The 18,002-nt window shown below is 48.8% G+C and overlaps 2 protein-coding genes across 2 annotated transcripts; both read left to right on the forward strand.

Annotated features, from left to right (window-relative positions):
• Positions 1 to 7,113: 7,113 nt before the first annotated feature.
• On the forward strand, positions 7,114 to 7,434 carry LOC136556749 (mitochondrial ribosome and complex I assembly factor AltMIEF1). Its single transcript, XM_066550126.1, has one exon. It carries the CDS (start codon positions 7,222 to 7,224, stop codon positions 7,432 to 7,434), a length of 213 nt encoding a protein of 70 aa, XP_066406223.1. The 5' UTR covers positions 7,114 to 7,221.
• Positions 7,435 to 7,439: 5 nt separating this feature from the next.
• MIEF1 (mitochondrial elongation factor 1) lies at positions 7,440 to 17,049 on the forward strand. The gene is made up of 5 exons (XM_066550125.1): positions 7,440 to 7,615; positions 8,949 to 9,097; positions 9,243 to 9,423; positions 11,437 to 11,699; positions 12,777 to 17,049. Exons 2-5 carry the CDS (start codon positions 8,954 to 8,956, stop codon positions 13,581 to 13,583), a joined length of 1,395 nt encoding a protein of 464 aa, XP_066406222.1. The 5' UTR covers positions 7,440 to 7,615; positions 8,949 to 8,953; the 3' UTR covers positions 13,584 to 17,049.
• The last annotated feature ends 953 nt before the right edge of the window (positions 17,050 to 18,002 follow it).

Below are 18,002 nucleotides of genomic sequence, written 5' to 3' on the forward strand. Positions count from 1 at the left end.
CCTGATTTTGTTGGCCCCTGTCAGAGCTAATCTGCATGTTAGGTGAGTGTGAACATGTAAAGGCACATGAGTGGGAAACAATGGCTGCTCGTGGCTCTCAGAAGAGCTGGTGGACATGGGAACCATCTCATAAAATGGTCCCCTGACACCATCTTTGCTCCTTTGGATGCATCCATTTTTCCAAGTAAAGCCCTGGAAGCCCCAGAGCCCCAAATTAAACCTCCCAGTGCAGAAATGCCTCTCTGGTGGCTGACTTTTGGCATGGTGCATGAGAGAACATGACCTCCTTGTTTTGGTTTATTTTTAAACCTGTCTGCTGTAGTTTTGGCTGTTCCCATTACTTGGTACCAAAGCTGGTCCTGCTCTGAATCCTCCTAACCATCTGGCCTCTGCAGTGCTTTTGGCAAGGGCCTTTTGAAAGCTCATGTGCCACCTACAGCTATTTAATTTTTTACCTTTTAAAGTGTCTTATGCTTCAGGTTCATTCCTGATTACATTTAGAGATAGTGACTGTAAGCATTATAGATTATTTTCCTCATGATTATTCGCTCCAGTGAATTCCCTCGTCTTTCATTCATCCATACCAGTCTAATGTTCTCAATTCTCCTTTTGTGGAAGGGTCTCATCAAACTAGAGGCTTGTGTTGTGCATTGCTGAATGCAATTCTGCTGCTTCCCTCTCTGGAACAAAGGGCGTGAAAGAAACCTGCCATTAAAAATTAGCAATTAAAATTTTCTACATAGAATTTTTAGCATTCTTAGTGATTACTGTATTTTTGTGCCTGAACAGGGGATAATCTAAAAATAGTTGATGACCAGCATGCTTGAAATTTCAATTTTTCAAGAGGGGAAGTATAAGCCTGTAAGCACAGACCGATGGCAACTTAGTGAGACAGTTTAAAAAATTACTTTGACTAGGTCAAAGGTTCTCCCGTGTTATTTTTCTTGCCTCTAACACAAAATCCTTTCTGACACATATTATTTTAAAAAGTAACATAAATGACATTTCTTTTTTGTTTCTTGTAAGATTTTAAAAGACCTTTTTTCCTGGAAAGCATGAGCTTCTGCTGCAGGAGCTTCAAGTGCCTCTGTGAGCAGGAGGGGTTGACTCTTGGACAAACCAGTCTGGGGTGGAGACATTCCTTTGCAGGAGCAGTGGGGAGCACGTGGCCCCACCACAACCCCATTTACCGTGTCAGAGGGTCCCTCAACACACCAATGCAGCGTGCATCCTGCGTATGGATACAGAGCCTTAAGCACCATATGGAATCAGGAGCCTGCAAGCCGTCTGATGCCAAGCAATCCTGCGTGTTTTGCAGGATTTCAGTAACCCAGCAGGTGTTAGATGGGCTGATGGATCCTGGAGCAGCTCTGGGTGACCTGCCTGGAAGTCAGTGGTTTCTCCCAAGCTCTTGCTCTTTCTCATGGATGTCTGGTGCTCATCCTGGGCATTGTGCAACACTGCTCGGTGGGGAGGCTGGGAGGGACCCTCTCATGCAGGGGTTGGCTCCAGCTGATTCCTAATTGATGCCTATCAGGCGAGCTGATAAAGGGATAGACATGCTGTTTCCAAACACCAGGGTGCTTGGAAACAAAGTGACTTCATTATAAACTTAAGACACCTTTCAGAAAGCTGGAAGGGGGATACCAGACCCCATTTTGCCAGCTGTTTGTTTTTGTTGCTGGGATACGTTTTTTCCCTGTGTGAGGACACGTTTTAATGTGCTGCTTAGCAGGGACAGTTAATTTTCAAGTATTAATCCAATTTTATATTATGCTTCTAAATCTCGCTGCTTTAGCTGCTCAGCTGGGGAAGCGGTGAGGTCTCAGCTGGCTGGCAGGCAGCCCGTGGAGCAGCCAGGGAGAGTCACCCCAGCCCCAGAGAGCGTCACCAGCAAATGGCTTCATGCTCACAGCTGCAGGCACTGGCTGCCCTGCTTTCCAGAGCACTGCCACGGACAGGATTTGGCCACGGCCATGGCAGAGGGGAGGCACGTTCTGCTTCCTGGCAGTGCTGTGTGTTCCTGAGGCTCCTGGGCATGCTGAAGGCAAACCTTCACTGGGCCGTGAGCTTTGCAGGGCTTCGCTCTGTCACTGCAAAACTGTCCCATCTAGAGGAGGGGCTCCGGATCACTGGAGTGAGAAGCTGACATAAGGAATATAACCCATGGATGCTTGGTTGAGGAGCCTGGCTTGGGGCCAGGCTGCTGCAAGCTCTGCCTTTGAAGCTGCGGCAGGGACAAGCATATCAGCAAAAAGGAAAAGGATCAGCCCTCTTCAGCTAATGTTTGGGACATTACTGTAAGCATCTCTGAGATCCCCAGACATGAACCTTTACTTGGAACTAAGGAGCATCTGGCAATCCCAACATTTTCAGCATTTCTGTGTGTGCTTATTTTTTTTAAGCAAAGTGAGAAGTGAAAATAGTCCTTACTGTCTTTTAAAGCATATTACAGCTATGTAAGAATACAAATCTTTCAAGGCCATATCTCTCCTCACCCTGCCAAATGAAACACAATATAAAACTCCATTGTTTTACTCTTGTGTTTCCTATGCCTTATGGCTTGAACAATGGATCCTCTTGGCTGAAGTCCATCCCAGCAACGATTTAATTTGGGAACACACTTCACCTTTCTAAAAATAAGGAAAACTGAGAAGAAGAGCAAATAAGCTGTATTGAATAAAGATCTAAAATGACTTCTCCAGGATCTGAAATGAGAGAAAATATGTTATCCAAGGAATGCATAAAATAAAATAACATAAGCCTGCCTCTATGCAGCAAACTCTTTCCTGGCATTTTAGCCCTGTTCTACAATCTGGACTTTTTCCAAAGAGAGAGCAACAAATCATCAGTTATATATTTTTTTTTCCCCCCTCAGACACTTACTAAGAACCAGGCATACACACAAAAATAAAAGAATGTAGAAAACATCTACCCACTTCCTTTTGCTTCGCAGTGTTTTTAAAGCTTTTATCTCAAACTGTTACCCAGAAGTGAATGTCAGACCACAGCAAAACCAAAACCAGATAAATGGAACAAAAATAAATCTAAGGGCCTGTGACTTACTTAGGCAAGGTGTGCAATTGGTGCCTTTGCTTAGAAAAAGAAGAGAAGCAGAAAGATAGAGCAGCCATGCCCTTCTCAGGTGGTCTGTATGTACATGGGACCAAACCATACCTGATGCTGGAGTCCAGGATACCCGTACACAAACCAAAATCCCATGTTCACGCTGAGAGTGCCTCATCCCAGCACACAGCAGGTGAAGGAGCACAAGAAAGCCTGAGGTCAGCATGTGCAGCTCAGCTCAGGCAGGTGGTACCACCAGCTGCAAGCCCTCTGCTTTCTGCTGACACTTCCCCTGCAGAAAACAGGGGCTGCTGTAGGGATGCAAGACTGCAAGGACAACAGCACTCACAAAAGCAGGGTCTCTGAATGGCTCTTTAAACCTCCTGCAGCATGCAGCTGGTGCAAAGTGAAAAATGAGGAGGGGGAGGCCGGGGGATGGAATCTTACCAGTCAGGGAATAATGAGAAAAGTTCCCAACAAACTCAGCCATGGAGAAATTTGTTTGAAGAAACACGAGTCGTGCTGGGAGTGAAGGTGGGCACAGACCAATTGTAAAAGTACTACAAAAGCAATTTCAGTGTGTTAGGTAATAAAACTGAGCCTCCTCAGTGGCTGTCAGTGCAGTCCCTCATGGGGACAGCAGCTCTGTTTCACACAGGAGACCACTCACTGCTGATGGTGTTTGCAGCCCCCTGCACTGCAGGGATGGAAGGCTGGGGGTCTGAAAAGCCCCACTACAGCTGCAGCAAGGCTGGGACCTTCCCCTTCTTCCCCCTGTCAAAAACACAGCCTGAGCATGGCTTCCCAGATCAGATATTTACTGTCTCTACTACAATGTGGGTTTCAGCTCTAAATCAGAGATGCTCCTTGAAAGGTGGCTTTGTACCAGTGGTCTCTCCTCCCTCACCATCTGTCTTCCCACATGCACTCAGCATCAAAGCTGCTGGGGCTTCAGGGAATGAAGCCACAAGTGCCACCCTTGGGCCTCCGCCCCTCTTGGCTTGTCACAGCTGGAGAGCAGGATCTCAAATGCCATTAATCCTTGCAACTGCTCAAGGAAAGTAAAGAAACAGAGCTGCAATTAAAGAGAGCTGTTGAACGGGGCTGAGACTGCCAAAAGGCCTCCTACAAGGTCCATTTACTAGAAGATACTAAAGATGTTACGTTCAAGCTCAGATACCATTGGTGGGTCACTATCCGTCTTCCCCCTCATATTTTAGAACTTCTCTCTGGCTCCTCTAAGAGACCAGCCTTCTGCTTCCAAGCAGAGTTTGCTTCCCATCCTTTTACAGCCCCTCCAAGATGCCATTTGCAGCTCTGAGGCTCACATTCACCTCCCTGCTGCCCATGGAGGGTTTACTGGCTGGTGACAGGAAGCACAGGGATGTCTCCCTGGTTGGGAATGGTGCTGCCCTTGCAGAATAGGTGGTGGGAAGCCCTGGACATGGCACCTGGCTCCCAGGAACAGAGGCTGCAAGCTGGGCTCAGGGGCAGCCATTTGCTGTTTTTAGTGGCCATCAAAGCCTGTGGCAGTGGCTGCCTGAGTGGGAGGACTGGCTGCAAGCATGAGAAGACCAGCAGAGGAGTGGCAGCTCCAGAGACCCCCAAGGAGGCGAGGGACAGGAGGGGATGCCTTAGTCTTATTCCTCTTTGCAAGGGAGAAGGGGCAGGTTGAGGGCGTGGGCAGCCCCAGTGGGGCAGCGGGCACAGCGAGTGACATCCCACAGGGGCTGGGGCACTTGGTCACACTGCACAGGGTGGGTGGGGGAGCTCTCAATGCACACACGCAGCTGCTGGCGAGGGGCCCGGGAGCTGGCAGCCAGCCTGGGGGAAAGAACAGAGAGAAACACCAAAAGAGGCACAACCCAAGGGGCTGGGCTGGGGACGGGCACTTGTGGAGGTGGCACTCCTTGGCTGCCGTGGCAGGAGGGCAGCAGGGAAATCCATCACTGCTCTGCCTGACCTGGCAGATCCCATCAATAGTACACCAGGGGTTTGCCACATATGGCTGCTCAAGTTTTGATCCAGACTTGAGAATTTTGGGGACTGGGCTGATCAGCACACCTGCCCAGGGGTGACAGAGCCTGCTTGTGAGAAGGGAAGTATTTCTGAGGATTAACAACCCAAGCAGGAGGCAGGAAGCTGGGAGGAGGGGTCAAAGATCAATTTTCATTCTGGCAGCAGGTTAAGAGAAGGGAATGTGAATGCTGCCTCCGAGGTCTTGGATAGCCCAGTATATGAACTGGTGATCTGGAAATAAAGATGAGCAATATACCGAACATTTTTAAAAGTTGACTCAAAGCTATTGACTCTTGAGGAGATCAAAAAGGATTCAGTAAAATGCAAATGTGGCAAATGGGGAACACCGCATATTTGCCAAGGATCAACTGGGTATGTGCAAGGTCAGAAGAGGGAAAACAAATTGCACATAAGAATTACAAAGCTCCAGATGTTCTCTAGCAATCCAAGAAATAATATGGATGTCACACAAACCCTGGCTATGAAAGTAGCTGCAAGTTAAAAAAAAAAAGCACATGCAAAATATTAGCATGCAGAAGGAAGAAGGAGGGAATAATATGGAAAATATGATAATGCTATTATGTAAATTACTAGCACGGCCTCTCTGGGAATACTGTCTGCAGTTCAAGTAAGCCCTTCTCAGAAAGGGCTGATTAGGGGCATGGCAAATTCGCTCACAGAGAGATCAAAATGATTGGGGTTGTTTATCTCAGAAAGGAAATGAACAAGAGGAGATTGGCACGGAGTGAGCCAGTCCAGAGCTTCTGTTTTTCTTCCTGTTTAGTTCTATCACTGTCATATCTGGTGTCGCTGAGAATTGTGTGAAGTGATGTGGCTCTCCTCTGTTACACACCATTTGCTCCTTCTCTCACCCTCCCTTCCAGGGGAGGCACAGCACATTATGTTTTATATTTAGGTAGGACCTGGGGAGGAGGAGATGGCTAAGGAGAAATATATATGCCCCAGAGATGCTTCACAGTAGAGAAGGTGAGAATGGAAAAGTGGGATTTACACCTGGACAGTAGAGCAAAAAGTTCTGGCTTTGAGAGTCTCTTTCCATCAGCTTAGGCAGATCCCAGAGGGGCTGCCAGCTACTGCCCTTCTCCTAGAGCCTTGAGGCTTCCAGACCAAGCCCTGGTCTCGGGGGGTTCCTTGGAGATAAAGAAAAGCAACTTGAATTTGATAAGTTAGTTTGTAAAAAGCATCCCAGAAGTCAGAAGTACCTTGAGAGGCAGCATTGATGGACTGCTCTCTTCCAGGGAAGGGTCAGGTTGGACATTAGGGGGAATTCCTTTGCAGAAAGGGCCATTAGACATTAGGGATGGGCTGCTAGGGAGCTGGTGGAGTCACCGTCCTGGAGGTGTTTAAGGAAAGACTGGACGTGGCACTGGGTGCCATGATGAGGTTGACAAGGTGTTGTTCAGCCAGAGCCTGGACTCCCTGCCCTCAGAGCTCTTCTCCAACTTCACGGAATCCGCGATTCGTGACCGTGGCGCACAGCAGACGCTGCCTCTCGGGCCAGCGCGCTATGTTGCGGCACACGGAGCCCCACACGGCGCACGGACCCCCCACACGGCACACGGAGCCCCACACGGCACACGGAGCCCCGGGCGGCGGGAGCCCCACACGGCACACGGAGCCCCGGGCAGCGGAAGCCCGGGCTGCCGGGGCCCTTCCCGGCCGGAGCATCCCGGGCTGCTGGGGTGGGCCGGGCGCGGGCCGCTCCCCTCCCTCCCGGCCGCCAGGGGGCGGTAGCGCCGCGCCGCCGCCACCTCAGGCCCGCGCGGCTCGCTGCCCGCGGTGCCGGCGCTGCCATTGGCGGGCGCGGGGGCGCAGCCCGGAAGCGGAAGCGCGGCGCTACCGGGTGACCCCGGGAGCGGCCCGGAGCGGCCCCGCGCGCAGCCCGGTGAGAGCGGGGCGGCCACGCTCCTCCCGCGGGGCTGCAGCGGCCCCCGCGCCCGCCCGCGCCCCGGACCGGCCGTTACCCCGCGCCGTTGGACAGGCGGCCCCGGCACCGAGCGGGGCCCGCCACCGAGCGGCGGCCGGCGGGTCCCTCGGGGAGGGAGAAGCTGACCCGGATCCCGCCCTCGGTCACTCTTCTGCCGGTCGCCCGCCCGCACCGCACAGCTGTCCCCCATGGCCGCGTGGTCCCGGGAGGCGGTGCTGACTCTGTACCGGGCTCTGCTGCGCCGCGGCCGCGGCCTGCGCTACACCGACCGGGATTTCTACCTGGCCTCCATCCGCCGCGAGTTCCGCCGGAACCAGGGGCTGCAGCGGCTGGAGGACAAGGAAAGGCAGCTGGAGAAGGGGCAGGCTTTCCTGCGGAGCAGGCTCGGGGGCCTGGTTTAGCCATTCCCTGTAGCTCCCACCGGTCCCACGTACCTCCCTCTTCTTTCCAAAATCCCCTCGCCCACCAGAAGAGATGATTAACACTCACTACCCACCACTTTCTTGAAGAAGTCCTGAAGGTGCTTCCACAGGCACACCAGGAGGGCTCTCCTGTTCTCTTCATAAATGCATTAGGTCACAGGTAGGTCATTTACAATGATATAACCGTGTTCTTCATGCTGCTGTTACAGTGAGCTTTGCAAAAGTGTGGGGTTTGTTCTGCTTGGGGATGACAAGTGAATGAATTCTTAGTGCATCCAGGCAGGAACATTGCCGCTGGCTTGGCTTTAGAAAAAACAAAGAGCAGTTTTCAACCACCCCAGACAGGCAGGCAGGCTCAGATCCTTGGATCCTTCAACACTGACTCAGAAAACAGCCCTAAAGTCACAGTGCAGGAGTTTCTTGGTGTTTTCATGTAGGTTCACTGGGGATCCCCCTATGGCAACAGTGATGGTAAAGTGTGTTTTACAGGATCACAGAATCATTGAAGTTGGAATAGGCCTCTGACATCATTGACTACTATCTTTGACTGATATCCACCTTGTAACTAAAAGGCACTGCCTGTCACGTCCAAGTTAAACACCCCCAGGGATGGTGACTCCATCACCTTGCTGGGCAGCCCAATCCAATGTCTAATTACCCATTCTGTGAGGAAATTCCTTCTGATGTCCAGCTTGAGCCATCACTGGCACAGCTTGAGGCCATGGTGGCCTAAGAGACTCTTTAAATTTAAATCTCAAGGTCACATTTAATGGCAATTTGAGGACACAAAAGTACACATGTAAGAAAATATTCATCTCAGTGTTTTACATGATTTGTCTGAGAGTCAAACCCACCAGCCTCCAGGGCAGGAATAAACATCAAATGAAGGCAAGGGAGCTGTTCCTTTTATGATGTGTTGCGGTCTCTGCTGCTGATTCTTGGGCATCTTTGAAGTATCTGGGATTGGACACTGTTCAGAAATTAATCTGTGAATGGAAGCTCTGAGACTGCCTGTCACTTCTTGGGGAAGATTCCACTCTATGCCAGACAGTTGACCAACCCTGTATTGCCTTGTCTGTAAGCAAAATCACACTTGTTACATTAGAAATTACAAAATAAATTGGATGTGCTTTGGTTGGGAAGCACAAATTATAAGAAAAATACCAGAATAGTTAGAAGGTTTTGCTTAATACGTAGGATTTTATTGCAAAATACTGTGGAAGTAAATTTTGCTTTCTTTCATTAAACCTATTCAATTATTAGAAACCTCACCTCAAATTTGGATGTGTTTCCTGGGGCACTGGACGTTGCTTGGTCTGTACTGTCCTGGCACTGCTGGGAACAAGCAGCAATTTGAGGGAACATCATTAGAGAGGGTGCAGGGCTGGGTGGTCCCTTCCTGTGGTAAAACCTGGGGCAGCAGTGGGTGTGAGGTGTGGGAGGAGGGGGTGAACTGTCATTTTGTCCCACTGTGTGACTCCTGTCCCTCGCAGGTGAGATGGCAGGCGCTGGGCAGCGCAGAGGGAAGAAGGATGACAACGGCATCGGCACCGCCATTGACTTTGTGCTGGCCAACGCGCGGCTGGTGCTGGGCGTGGGCGGCGCCGCCATGCTGGGCATCGCCACGCTGGCCGTCAAGAGGGTGAGCGAGGGGATGAGAGAGGGAGGGAGAGAGGGAGGGAGTGCCACGGCCAGCACCGGGCACGGCTCTGGCAGCAGGGTGCTGGCAGTGGCCTGGGTACAATGCCAGCGTTGGCCCCTTGGTGACTCAAACCCTTCCGGTTTAGATGTACGACCGGGCAATCAGTGCTCCCAGCAGCCCCACTCGCTTGAGCCAGTCGGGAAAGAGAAGCTGGGAAGAGCCAAACTGGCTGGGCTCCTCCTCACGCCTGCTGACCCAGGACATGAAGAGCAGCCTCAGCCGCTCCCTGCAGACCCTTCCCACTGATCCATCAGCTGCAGACACTGGTAAGAGGCATGGTCATCCTCCTGCATCACAGAGTCATCCAGGCCTATAAACCCTGCATTTCTTTAATGGAATGCAGAAGAAGGAAATACCGTGTCTGGCCCAGGATTTTTATGTTTTTCTTTTAAGCAGGTGTACTGGTACCTTCAAGAATCAGAACTGACATTGGGAACAAGTCAGTAATGATCATCTATTTGCACTCTTTGTTCCTCTCATGACTTCATGATGTTAAGCTTTATTCTCCCCAATTTTTGCTCTTTCAATCTGAATATCTAATCTTTCCTGATAGAAAGCTATTCCATTCGTTTCAAGCACTCTGCTGCCTTTCTTTGGGCCATTCCAGTTTGCTTGCATCTTTTTAGGGGGAGAGTATTTGAGCTGTGAATGTACTATCAGTTTACAACAGTATTTCCTGTATTATTGCTACCATTTTCCAAATAATTTCTGGATCGATGTTTCCATGTTTAGTGCTGCTTATCACTGTGTTTCTCTTCAATAGTCTATAGGAAGTGTCCTGTAGTTTTCTTTCTGGATGGGATAATCAGTAATTTAGAATCCAGCCATGTTTTGTTATGTGTGGGTGGTTCTTTGTTCTCAGTGGTTTTACTTTCTATCCCCAATCACTCATATCAGGAGATTTATACTTGAAGATTTAAACTAAAATTTAGAATCAAGCTATTAATTTGATTTCCAAATTATTTTAAAGGAAGATATCTTTGGGATGGCAATAGGTTTTCTGTTGAGGAAACATTAAAAACTAGACAGCTGTGTTAAATGGGGTCTAGATCATTTGATTGGAGTCCCCAAGCATATGGGCTGAGTAATAAAAACATTGATGATGGTGTCTTAAATTCTTCAATTAGAAGTAAATTAAAATTCAGTATGCAAAAATAATTTTTTTTCATAAATAGGCAATGAAATCCACTTCCCTATGGCTTAGTGCATTATTTCCTTTACACAAAAATTCAAATCTATCCAAAAGAACCCAGTGGGACAAGAGACAGCAGCTGCTGAGGCTAGGATAGATGGCTTTGTGTACAGCTTGGTCAGCCATTCCTCATGTGCTGTGTGGCCAAATCATCAAACAAAACTTGGCAACGCCCAATTGCTTTAATGGGGCCACTGACTTGGTGATTTCTCCTGCGCCCCTTAGGGATCACAGCCCTTCCAAAGTTCTCTTAGATCTGTAATTCCCCTTTAATTCTCATTGTTAGTTTCTGAAACTCTTCATCTATGTTAAGAGAAATCTGAAATGGATGGGAAGCATTGATTTATTTCTTTGGGAAACCAGTCAGAAAAGAAGGGACTCAGAGAATCTGTGCAGGTCAGATATTGTTTAGTAATGCAGATACAATGTAAACCTTGTGTTGTTGCATTGTGCCTCTGAGTGGGCTCTCTGATCTTTTTGCAGTGAAGGTTTCAGGGGGGTATCACTGGAGCTATGATGGCCTGAGCTGGGATGGCCTCAGGATCTGTCAGCTCATCATCCTAATAACTGTGCTGGTCAGACTCCCAACAACTGTTTCATTTCCAGGTGGCACAGTCTTCTCTGATCTCACATGCTAGTCAGGACTGGGTTTCACTGGTAATTTGTAATAATCTGTTTCAATGGTAAAAACTCAAAGACATCATGCTGGTTGTTCAAAAGCGTTTTATTCACTGATCTGGGATCACACTGAAAGCTTTTGAACTGGTAACAGCACTGAATTTTTCATTAAATTGAGCTGACATATTGCCCACCGTAGCCATTAAAATTACATCCTTGTACACAATATTAGTCTGGCTAAATTTCAAATCTAGTAACTTGTTTTCATCCATTTTGATGCTCTTACTAGTATGTTTTGAAGTTCCTCAGCGTGCCCCTTTGGAGTGGTAGCTGTGTAAAGCCTGCAAAATGTCTGCCAAGAGCTTTTTGAGACCTGGGAGGCCACAGTTCCGCGCTGCAGATTCTGTTCTGCGCAACGCTTCGCAGCGAAATCAGCTGCAACCTCAACAGTTCTCCTTCTGTCCTGCAGACTTCTTTCGACCCACAAAGCCCAAGCCATCTGCCAAGAGGAGTCAGGTGGAGCTGAAGAAGTCCCGTCTTCGGCTGTCCCTACAGGAGAAGCTGCTGGCGTACTACCGGCGGCGGGTGGCGATCCCAGCGGACGAGCAGGCTCGGGCCAAGCAGGCGGCCGTGGATATCTGCGCGGAGCTGCGCAGCTTCCTGCGCGCCAAGCTGCCCGACATGCCCCTGCGGGACATGTACCTCAGCGGCAGCCTCTACGATGACCTGCAGGTAACTCCTGGGCTCCTCGGTCAGGAGGCTGACCACGCAGGGGCGTTTCAGGCTTCCCTGGTGGCGCTGCTGGCTCAGCACCGCATTCCTCAGTAATAAGGCCCCTGCTGCTGCCTTTCCCACTGTGGAGCCAGGCGTTGATTTCCACAGTGCTGTTTGAACAAGCATGACCAGGCTGCTCTGTCATTGTCTGCAAAGCCTTTGCCTTCTTGTTTTGTCCTTCTTTGTTTCTCCTCTGTCTCTTCTTATAGTTGTGTTTTTCTTGTTTTCTTATAGTTGTGTTTTTCATGTTTCTCCGGTACATGTCTGTTTTCTCTCCATCCCTCTGTAACCATCCAAAAACATTCCCTTAGAACTCCCATGTATTCACGTAGGTCTTTCCTACCCTTTATTTTTTTTTTTTTAATGCATGACAGACCTGGATTGGACAGCAGTCCCTGCTGCAATATCTCCCTGATGGCAAGATGCCCATGGCTATAGTGAGTGATTCAGAGGCACACTTCTTTTTTTGAGTCAGAGCTCTGGAATGGAGCATGGAATGTCCAGTGAAACTTAGACCTGGGGTCTTAATCACATTGATGAAAAGGGATCTTTAACAACCTTTTTCCAAACAATGTGGCAGACCAGGTGAGGGCAGTGTACCTAGCTGTAGCATTGGATTATTAAACCATGGCAACGGAAGCTTGTCAAGAAACTTGAAACTCTGTCTCCTGTTTAAATTGTCATGTGGTGTTGCTGTGCCCTAGGCCAGCTGCACCTCACAACCAAGGAGCAGATTTAAAGCAGTATGTGGCAGAATGATTCATCTATATGCAGTCCATGTCAGGTCTCTAAATAGTACATACCACGTAAGCACTAGCTTCAGCTGTACCTTGGAATTATCCCACTGATGGCTGGAAATAGTCCTTCAGAATGCCTTTTAACAAAGGGAGGCTGGGAATCCCACGCAGAGAGGAAAGCGAGACAGCTGAATCCTTATTCCAGGTTCCTTTGGACAAAAGGCTATCTAAAGGTGGTGAATAAAATGAATGTGGAGTGAGAAAGCTTATTCTTACTGACTTTTCTCTCTTGTGAAAGGTAGTGACAGCTGACCACATCCAGCTCATTGTACCTCTCATGCTGGAGCAGAACCTGTGGTCGTGTATCCCCGGGGAGGACACTATCATGAACATTCCTGGCTTCTACTTGGTGCGTCGAGAAAACCCAGAGTACTTTCCTCGCGGGAGCAGCTACTGGGACCGCTGTGTGGTGGGAGGTTACCTTTCCCCCAAAACTGTAGCAGACACCTTTGAAAAAGTTGTAGCTGGGTCCATCAACTGGCCAGCAATCGGGAGTCTCTTGGACTATGTGATCCGTCCAGCGGCTCCCCCAGCAGATTTGACTCTGGAAGTCCAGTATGATGCAGATCGGCATCTTTTTATTGACTTTCTGCCATCCCTGACACTGGGGGACATCGTCCTCGTTGCCAAACCTCACCGACTGGCCCAGAATGACAACTTGTGGCGCCTGAGCCTGCGGCCAGCGGAAACGGCTCGCCTCCGCGCCCTGGACCAGGGGGATTCTGGCTGCCGCTGCTTGTGCCTCAAGATCTTCAAAGCAGTGTGCAAGTTAAACCCGGCTCTGGGACACCTCACTGCCAGCCAGCTCACCAATGTCATCCTGCACCTCTCCCAGGAGGAGTCCGACTGGTCCCAGGACATGCTGGCTGACCGCTTCTTGCAGGCCCTGAAGGGGCTGATCCGCCACTTGGAGGCTGGTGTCCTCCCTAGTGCCCTGAACCCCAAGGTGAACTTGTTCTCAGAGCTCACCCCTGAAGAAGTGGATGAGTTGGGCTACACCCTCTACAGCTCTCTGTCGGAGCCAGAGGTCTTGCTGCAGACGTAATGGGGCCTTACCTAGGGAAGTGTTGATAGGGTTTAGCCAATGCAGACTTTGATTACTGCAAATTATGTCTCCTCCACTTCTCCCTGTCTCCCTCTCTCTCTCTCTTCACCACTCTCCCCTTTTGGTTCATTAGTAATTCCTGCTTTGGAGTTGGTGCTCCCACTGAATTTCTTGGTGCTACTGGTCCATTTCCACCATCTCTGCCCCAACAGGTACCCATTGGCTAGGGAGGAGAGGCTTAAACTGCAGCTCTGAGATCTTCACATAAATTCTGATGAGTTTTTAGTGTCTACCAAAAAAAATAAACCAAACTATGCACTTCTTTCTTCTGTAGTACACTTACTGCAGCAAACCCTTTTTGGTCTGAAGAAGGTGGAACTGGGCTGGTAAATCCAGTGATGATTTTAGCAGACTTGCACTGAGGTTGTTTAATTTCCTCCAGCCTGATTTTGCCTTATGTTTCTTTTTCTCTGCTGTCCTACACTGTCTCACTTTCCTTTCTTTTATGTCCTTTTGGCCCAGTCATGCAGGGCAGACTGAGTGAGATATTTCGGATAGGGTTCTTTTTGTATTTCTGAGTGGATAATGATTACACTGGCAATATTTAGGGCTGTAGAGCTTGAAATTGAAGAATTCACGCAGCTCTTGCTCCCATGGAGCCTTCTCATCCTTTGGAAGCTGGGTTCAGGATTAAGGGCCAAAATTTGTCCAGTCTGCTGCAACACAACGTCCTGTACAGACAATTCTTGTTGAGGCTGTCACAGGGGAGGAAGGAGCCTTTGTGGTCTGGTTGTGTGATGAGGCTGAAGGAGCAGAGCTTGCTGTTCCTGCCTAGCCAGATCTACTGGGAAAGGCCTCGGGAGTGGAGAACAAGGCAGCTCTTCAATTGTCTCTGGCCTAGAGGAAGAGAGGGTGATTATAGGGGAGGGGTGGGAGACACACATGGGAATGGGGATTTTTTTTTTTTAACTTCCCCCCAAGAGCTTATGGCTGTTTTGGTTTACTGGAGGTGGAAACAAGACTGCATGCCTCAACGGGCTTTGGAATAAGCACACACAAGCCAGATTCTCACCAGCTCTAAAGGCTGTGAAGGTGATAGAACTGAACTGGTGACATCAGCAAGGTTCTGTCCCATACAGTGATATTAGGGTACATATACAAAGCTGGCATTTAGGGATATATTAGCTTTGCCATCTGCTCTGTGTGCTTTAGTCTCCTCCCCAGAACTGAGGCTGTCCATCCCCTTCCTCATTACCATGTGCTGACTTTCCAGTGCTCCCATTTTACAAATACTCTTAGAAAGCTGGTGAGGGCACACCTTCCCATTCCATCTCTTTGGACCTGTTGGCAGTGCAGTTCTGCTCACTCCTGTCTGTGGCTGCTCTCAGGCTGTAGACTCTTTATACTCTGCATTTAGCCACCTGCTGTCTTCAGGAAGTAGGAGAGAAGGTGTCCCCCCGAATGTGGAGCTCTGTGTGTATCTCAAAAGACCAGCATAACTATTGTTTCAGAAACATGTTTGCCTTTTCCCTGCTTTAGGAGCTTTTTTCACCCTTGCTGTCCAGCCTCCTTAGCCAGTGGAGAGGAGTACTGTAGCAGCAGAGTTTGGAGGGAGCAGGAATCCTTTTTTCCTTTTCTCCTCCCTTCCTCTCAGGGCTTCCCCCATCTTTGAAAGAGAAGTTTCAAGGTGAATTTCAGGAGTGGAACCATGGAGGGAAGTCTTTCACCCTGGGTTTTTTTTAGAGGCAGTGGTGAGGTGAGGGAGGGAGCAATTTCTCGGACAATCCGTCCATTTTAGCCAGTGTGTCAGACAGCATTCTGTATACAGTGATAACGCAATGTTGCATTTTAAATTATTTAATCTTTAGGGTACTGGTATTTTCTAGACTGCCAGATGTGTACTTTGGAGTCTGTGTGTGTATATAAAGTCTATAGCCTATCAAAGGTTAACAGGAATCCCATTTGTATGACTTTGTGTTTTGCAGCAGTCAGTGTTGTTCAACTGTTGATTGCTCTTCACTCTGGTTCCCAGATTTTTCCCCCCTCTTCCTTCCCTTGCCCCCCACTGCCTTTCTTATGTCAGCCTTTCTACCCTAAAAGCAGGCAGATGAGACTTGGAGCCTATAGGCTATTGGGAGGAATTCCCCTTGTTTTTAATTACTTGAAGGTCAACAAAAATATTAAAATATCTGGGTTGTCAGGAGTTCCCCCAAAGCTCATTTCTTCAGTGTGATGTCACCCCTCACTTGGTGCTGACTCCAGTACTGTGGTCTTCACATTTTAACAGCAGTGTGGCTGGAAATCATTAAAACTAGATACAAAAAAGAAAAGGTGAGATATGACCTGAGAACAGTTGTCACATACATATCTGTATATATAATTTTTTACATGAATGCTTTTACTTCTTCCTGGCAACCTAATGAATTAATATTTTATGGCCATTTTTTGCTGCTATTGAGCTCAATTTGTGTATCAAATGGAGACTGAAGCTGCCTTTTTGCCTTTTTTGTAGACTCTGCTCCACTTCACTTGCATCAACCATCTCCATCATTTCTTCCCTTCACTTTTGCCCTCCTCTGAGCCAGCCATGAGCCTGTTCTCAGGGGGCAAATGATCGCTTCCCACAGGCAGCCACCACAGCAGGCAATAGCTGCCCTGGCAGTGGCAGTCTTGACAAAGGCCAAAGATGTGATGGGTCACAGGGACACTGCAACTAGGAATATTTTAAGAGCAAGGTCAGGTATAAGAGGCAATAGAAACAGGGAAGGTGTAGGGAAAGTATGCAGGAAACAACCACTAATGCTGCACCCAGCCTTTGGGTCAAACAGAATGTTGCAGAGTCTTTCAAATTGGCACCTTTCAGTATTAAATGCAGTACATGTGTTGATGTACAGCCTGGAGGGCTGGCTTACCTGCAGGTGGGCTACTTCCTGGTCAAATCTGTAGCACAGAGCAGGAGAACCTAAAGCTGAATGTGAAAAGGGCAGCTCCAGGCCACCTTCCTGGCAGAGCGGCTCAGACAGATTGATTGTAAGAGGCCCAGGGCATGCATTGGGCTGGTGGCTGCCTCAGCTCCAAGAATGTCTCCCTGTGTTCTGCTCTAGCTTAGCTCACACAAGCTTCCATGAGATTGTCGTCTTATTCCCTGTAACCACAGGGTGAGGACCAACTTGCTCAGCTGTGGGTTTCACTGCTGCTGAGCTCCACTGCTAATCTTTCAAGTCAGATGGATTTCTTTTCTCGTGTTTAAAAGCAATTATGGAAACAAGAGGCTGCTTTCTGCCCCCTGGCAAGCTGCCATCAGGGCCCTCATTCTTAGCATGTGGGCGCAGCAGTGAGAAGTGAAGAGATGATGCCTCATCTCGTCCAGGCCTGGAGGCTGTGGATTTGCAAAGGGGAAAGTCCAAGTGCATGATCTGTGACAAGAGTGTGTGGAATTCTGAAATAAAATTACTTTCCACAGTAACCTGGTTGTCTCTGGCGTGTTTATAAACAAAGGAACCTCTCTGCTTTCATCTCGGTGCTTCACCTTCATGCTGATACAATTCTGCACCACACCAGTGCTTGGGGACTGACTTGCCCCATGCTGATTCACTTGCTTTCCCTTTGCAGCTCTGGGCACTCAGCACTTTGCAGCTTGTCTCAAGGGAGCAATCAGCTCTGCAGCAGCGTCCTGCCCCTGGCAGCTTGCACACCAGTCACAAGACGATGCGTAATTGTGGTGCTGAGCCTGTCCTCCTCTCCCCGATGTGCCCGGACAGGCACCTGCTTTTCATGTGGCTCCCCAGACTTCAGAGGCTTCCGTGCCTCTGGAATATTAAACTTTCCTGTGCGGGCTCCCCCACCCTTGTTCAGTCACACCCTGGTTTTTGTGTGCCAGGCCTCTCTTATCCAGGCATCAGCCTTGAGGCAGCGAGGAAGCTGCTTTGCCAGGGGCCCATGTCTGGTATGGTAAAGTTCTTTACAGTAATTCCCAGTTTTATGTGCCTGCCTGGGAAGGTGGAGTGGAAATGTTGGATGTCAAATAAGGTGTGAAGTCATGCTGCTGTTGATGGGTCTCAGGCTTCTTAATTCTTGGAAGACCGGCTACGGTGGCAACGTTGTCCTTTAAGACTTGTCTTAATGAGGACTCTGTAATTAACTGTTTTAGAGGGTATTTTATGATACAAAGGGAGTCTACATCTCCAACTTTTTTTCTAATATTCTTTGCCTGCATTGCTTTGCTTTTTTTTCCTTTAATCTGTTCTGTAGAAACAGATCAGATGAGATCAAGCACATTTCATGCCATACAGAGTCTTACTGGAGCAGCTAAAATAAGCTGCTCTTTGAAATCTGTGACAGGCATTATCCCCTCAAGTTAAAGCCCCTGGAATGCCTGGAGCCTGCAATACATGGTTAATAGAGACAGCGGTTTGCCCC

The sequence above is a fragment of the Molothrus aeneus genome, chromosome 5 (assembly GCF_037042795.1).
Source record: "Molothrus aeneus isolate 106 chromosome 5, BPBGC_Maene_1.0, whole genome shotgun sequence".
NCBI classification, from domain to species: domain Eukaryota; kingdom Metazoa; phylum Chordata; class Aves; order Passeriformes; family Icteridae; genus Molothrus; species Molothrus aeneus.

Coding starts and splice junctions, on each gene's coding strand:
- LOC136556749 (XM_066550126.1), top strand. CDS start 7,222: ATGGCCGCGTGGTCCCGGGAGGCGGTGCTGACTCTGTACCGGGCTCTG.
- MIEF1 (XM_066550125.1), top strand. CDS start 8,954: ATGGCAGGCGCTGGGCAGCGCAGAGGGAAGAAGGATGACAACGGCATC. Junction 9,098..9,242: donor CCACGCTGGCCGTCAAGAGG/GTGAGCGAGGGG, acceptor CTTCCGGTTTAG/ATGTACGACCGGGCAATCAG. Junction 11,700..12,776: donor GCCTCTACGATGACCTGCAG/GTAACTCCTGGG, acceptor CTCTTGTGAAAG/GTAGTGACAGCTGACCACAT.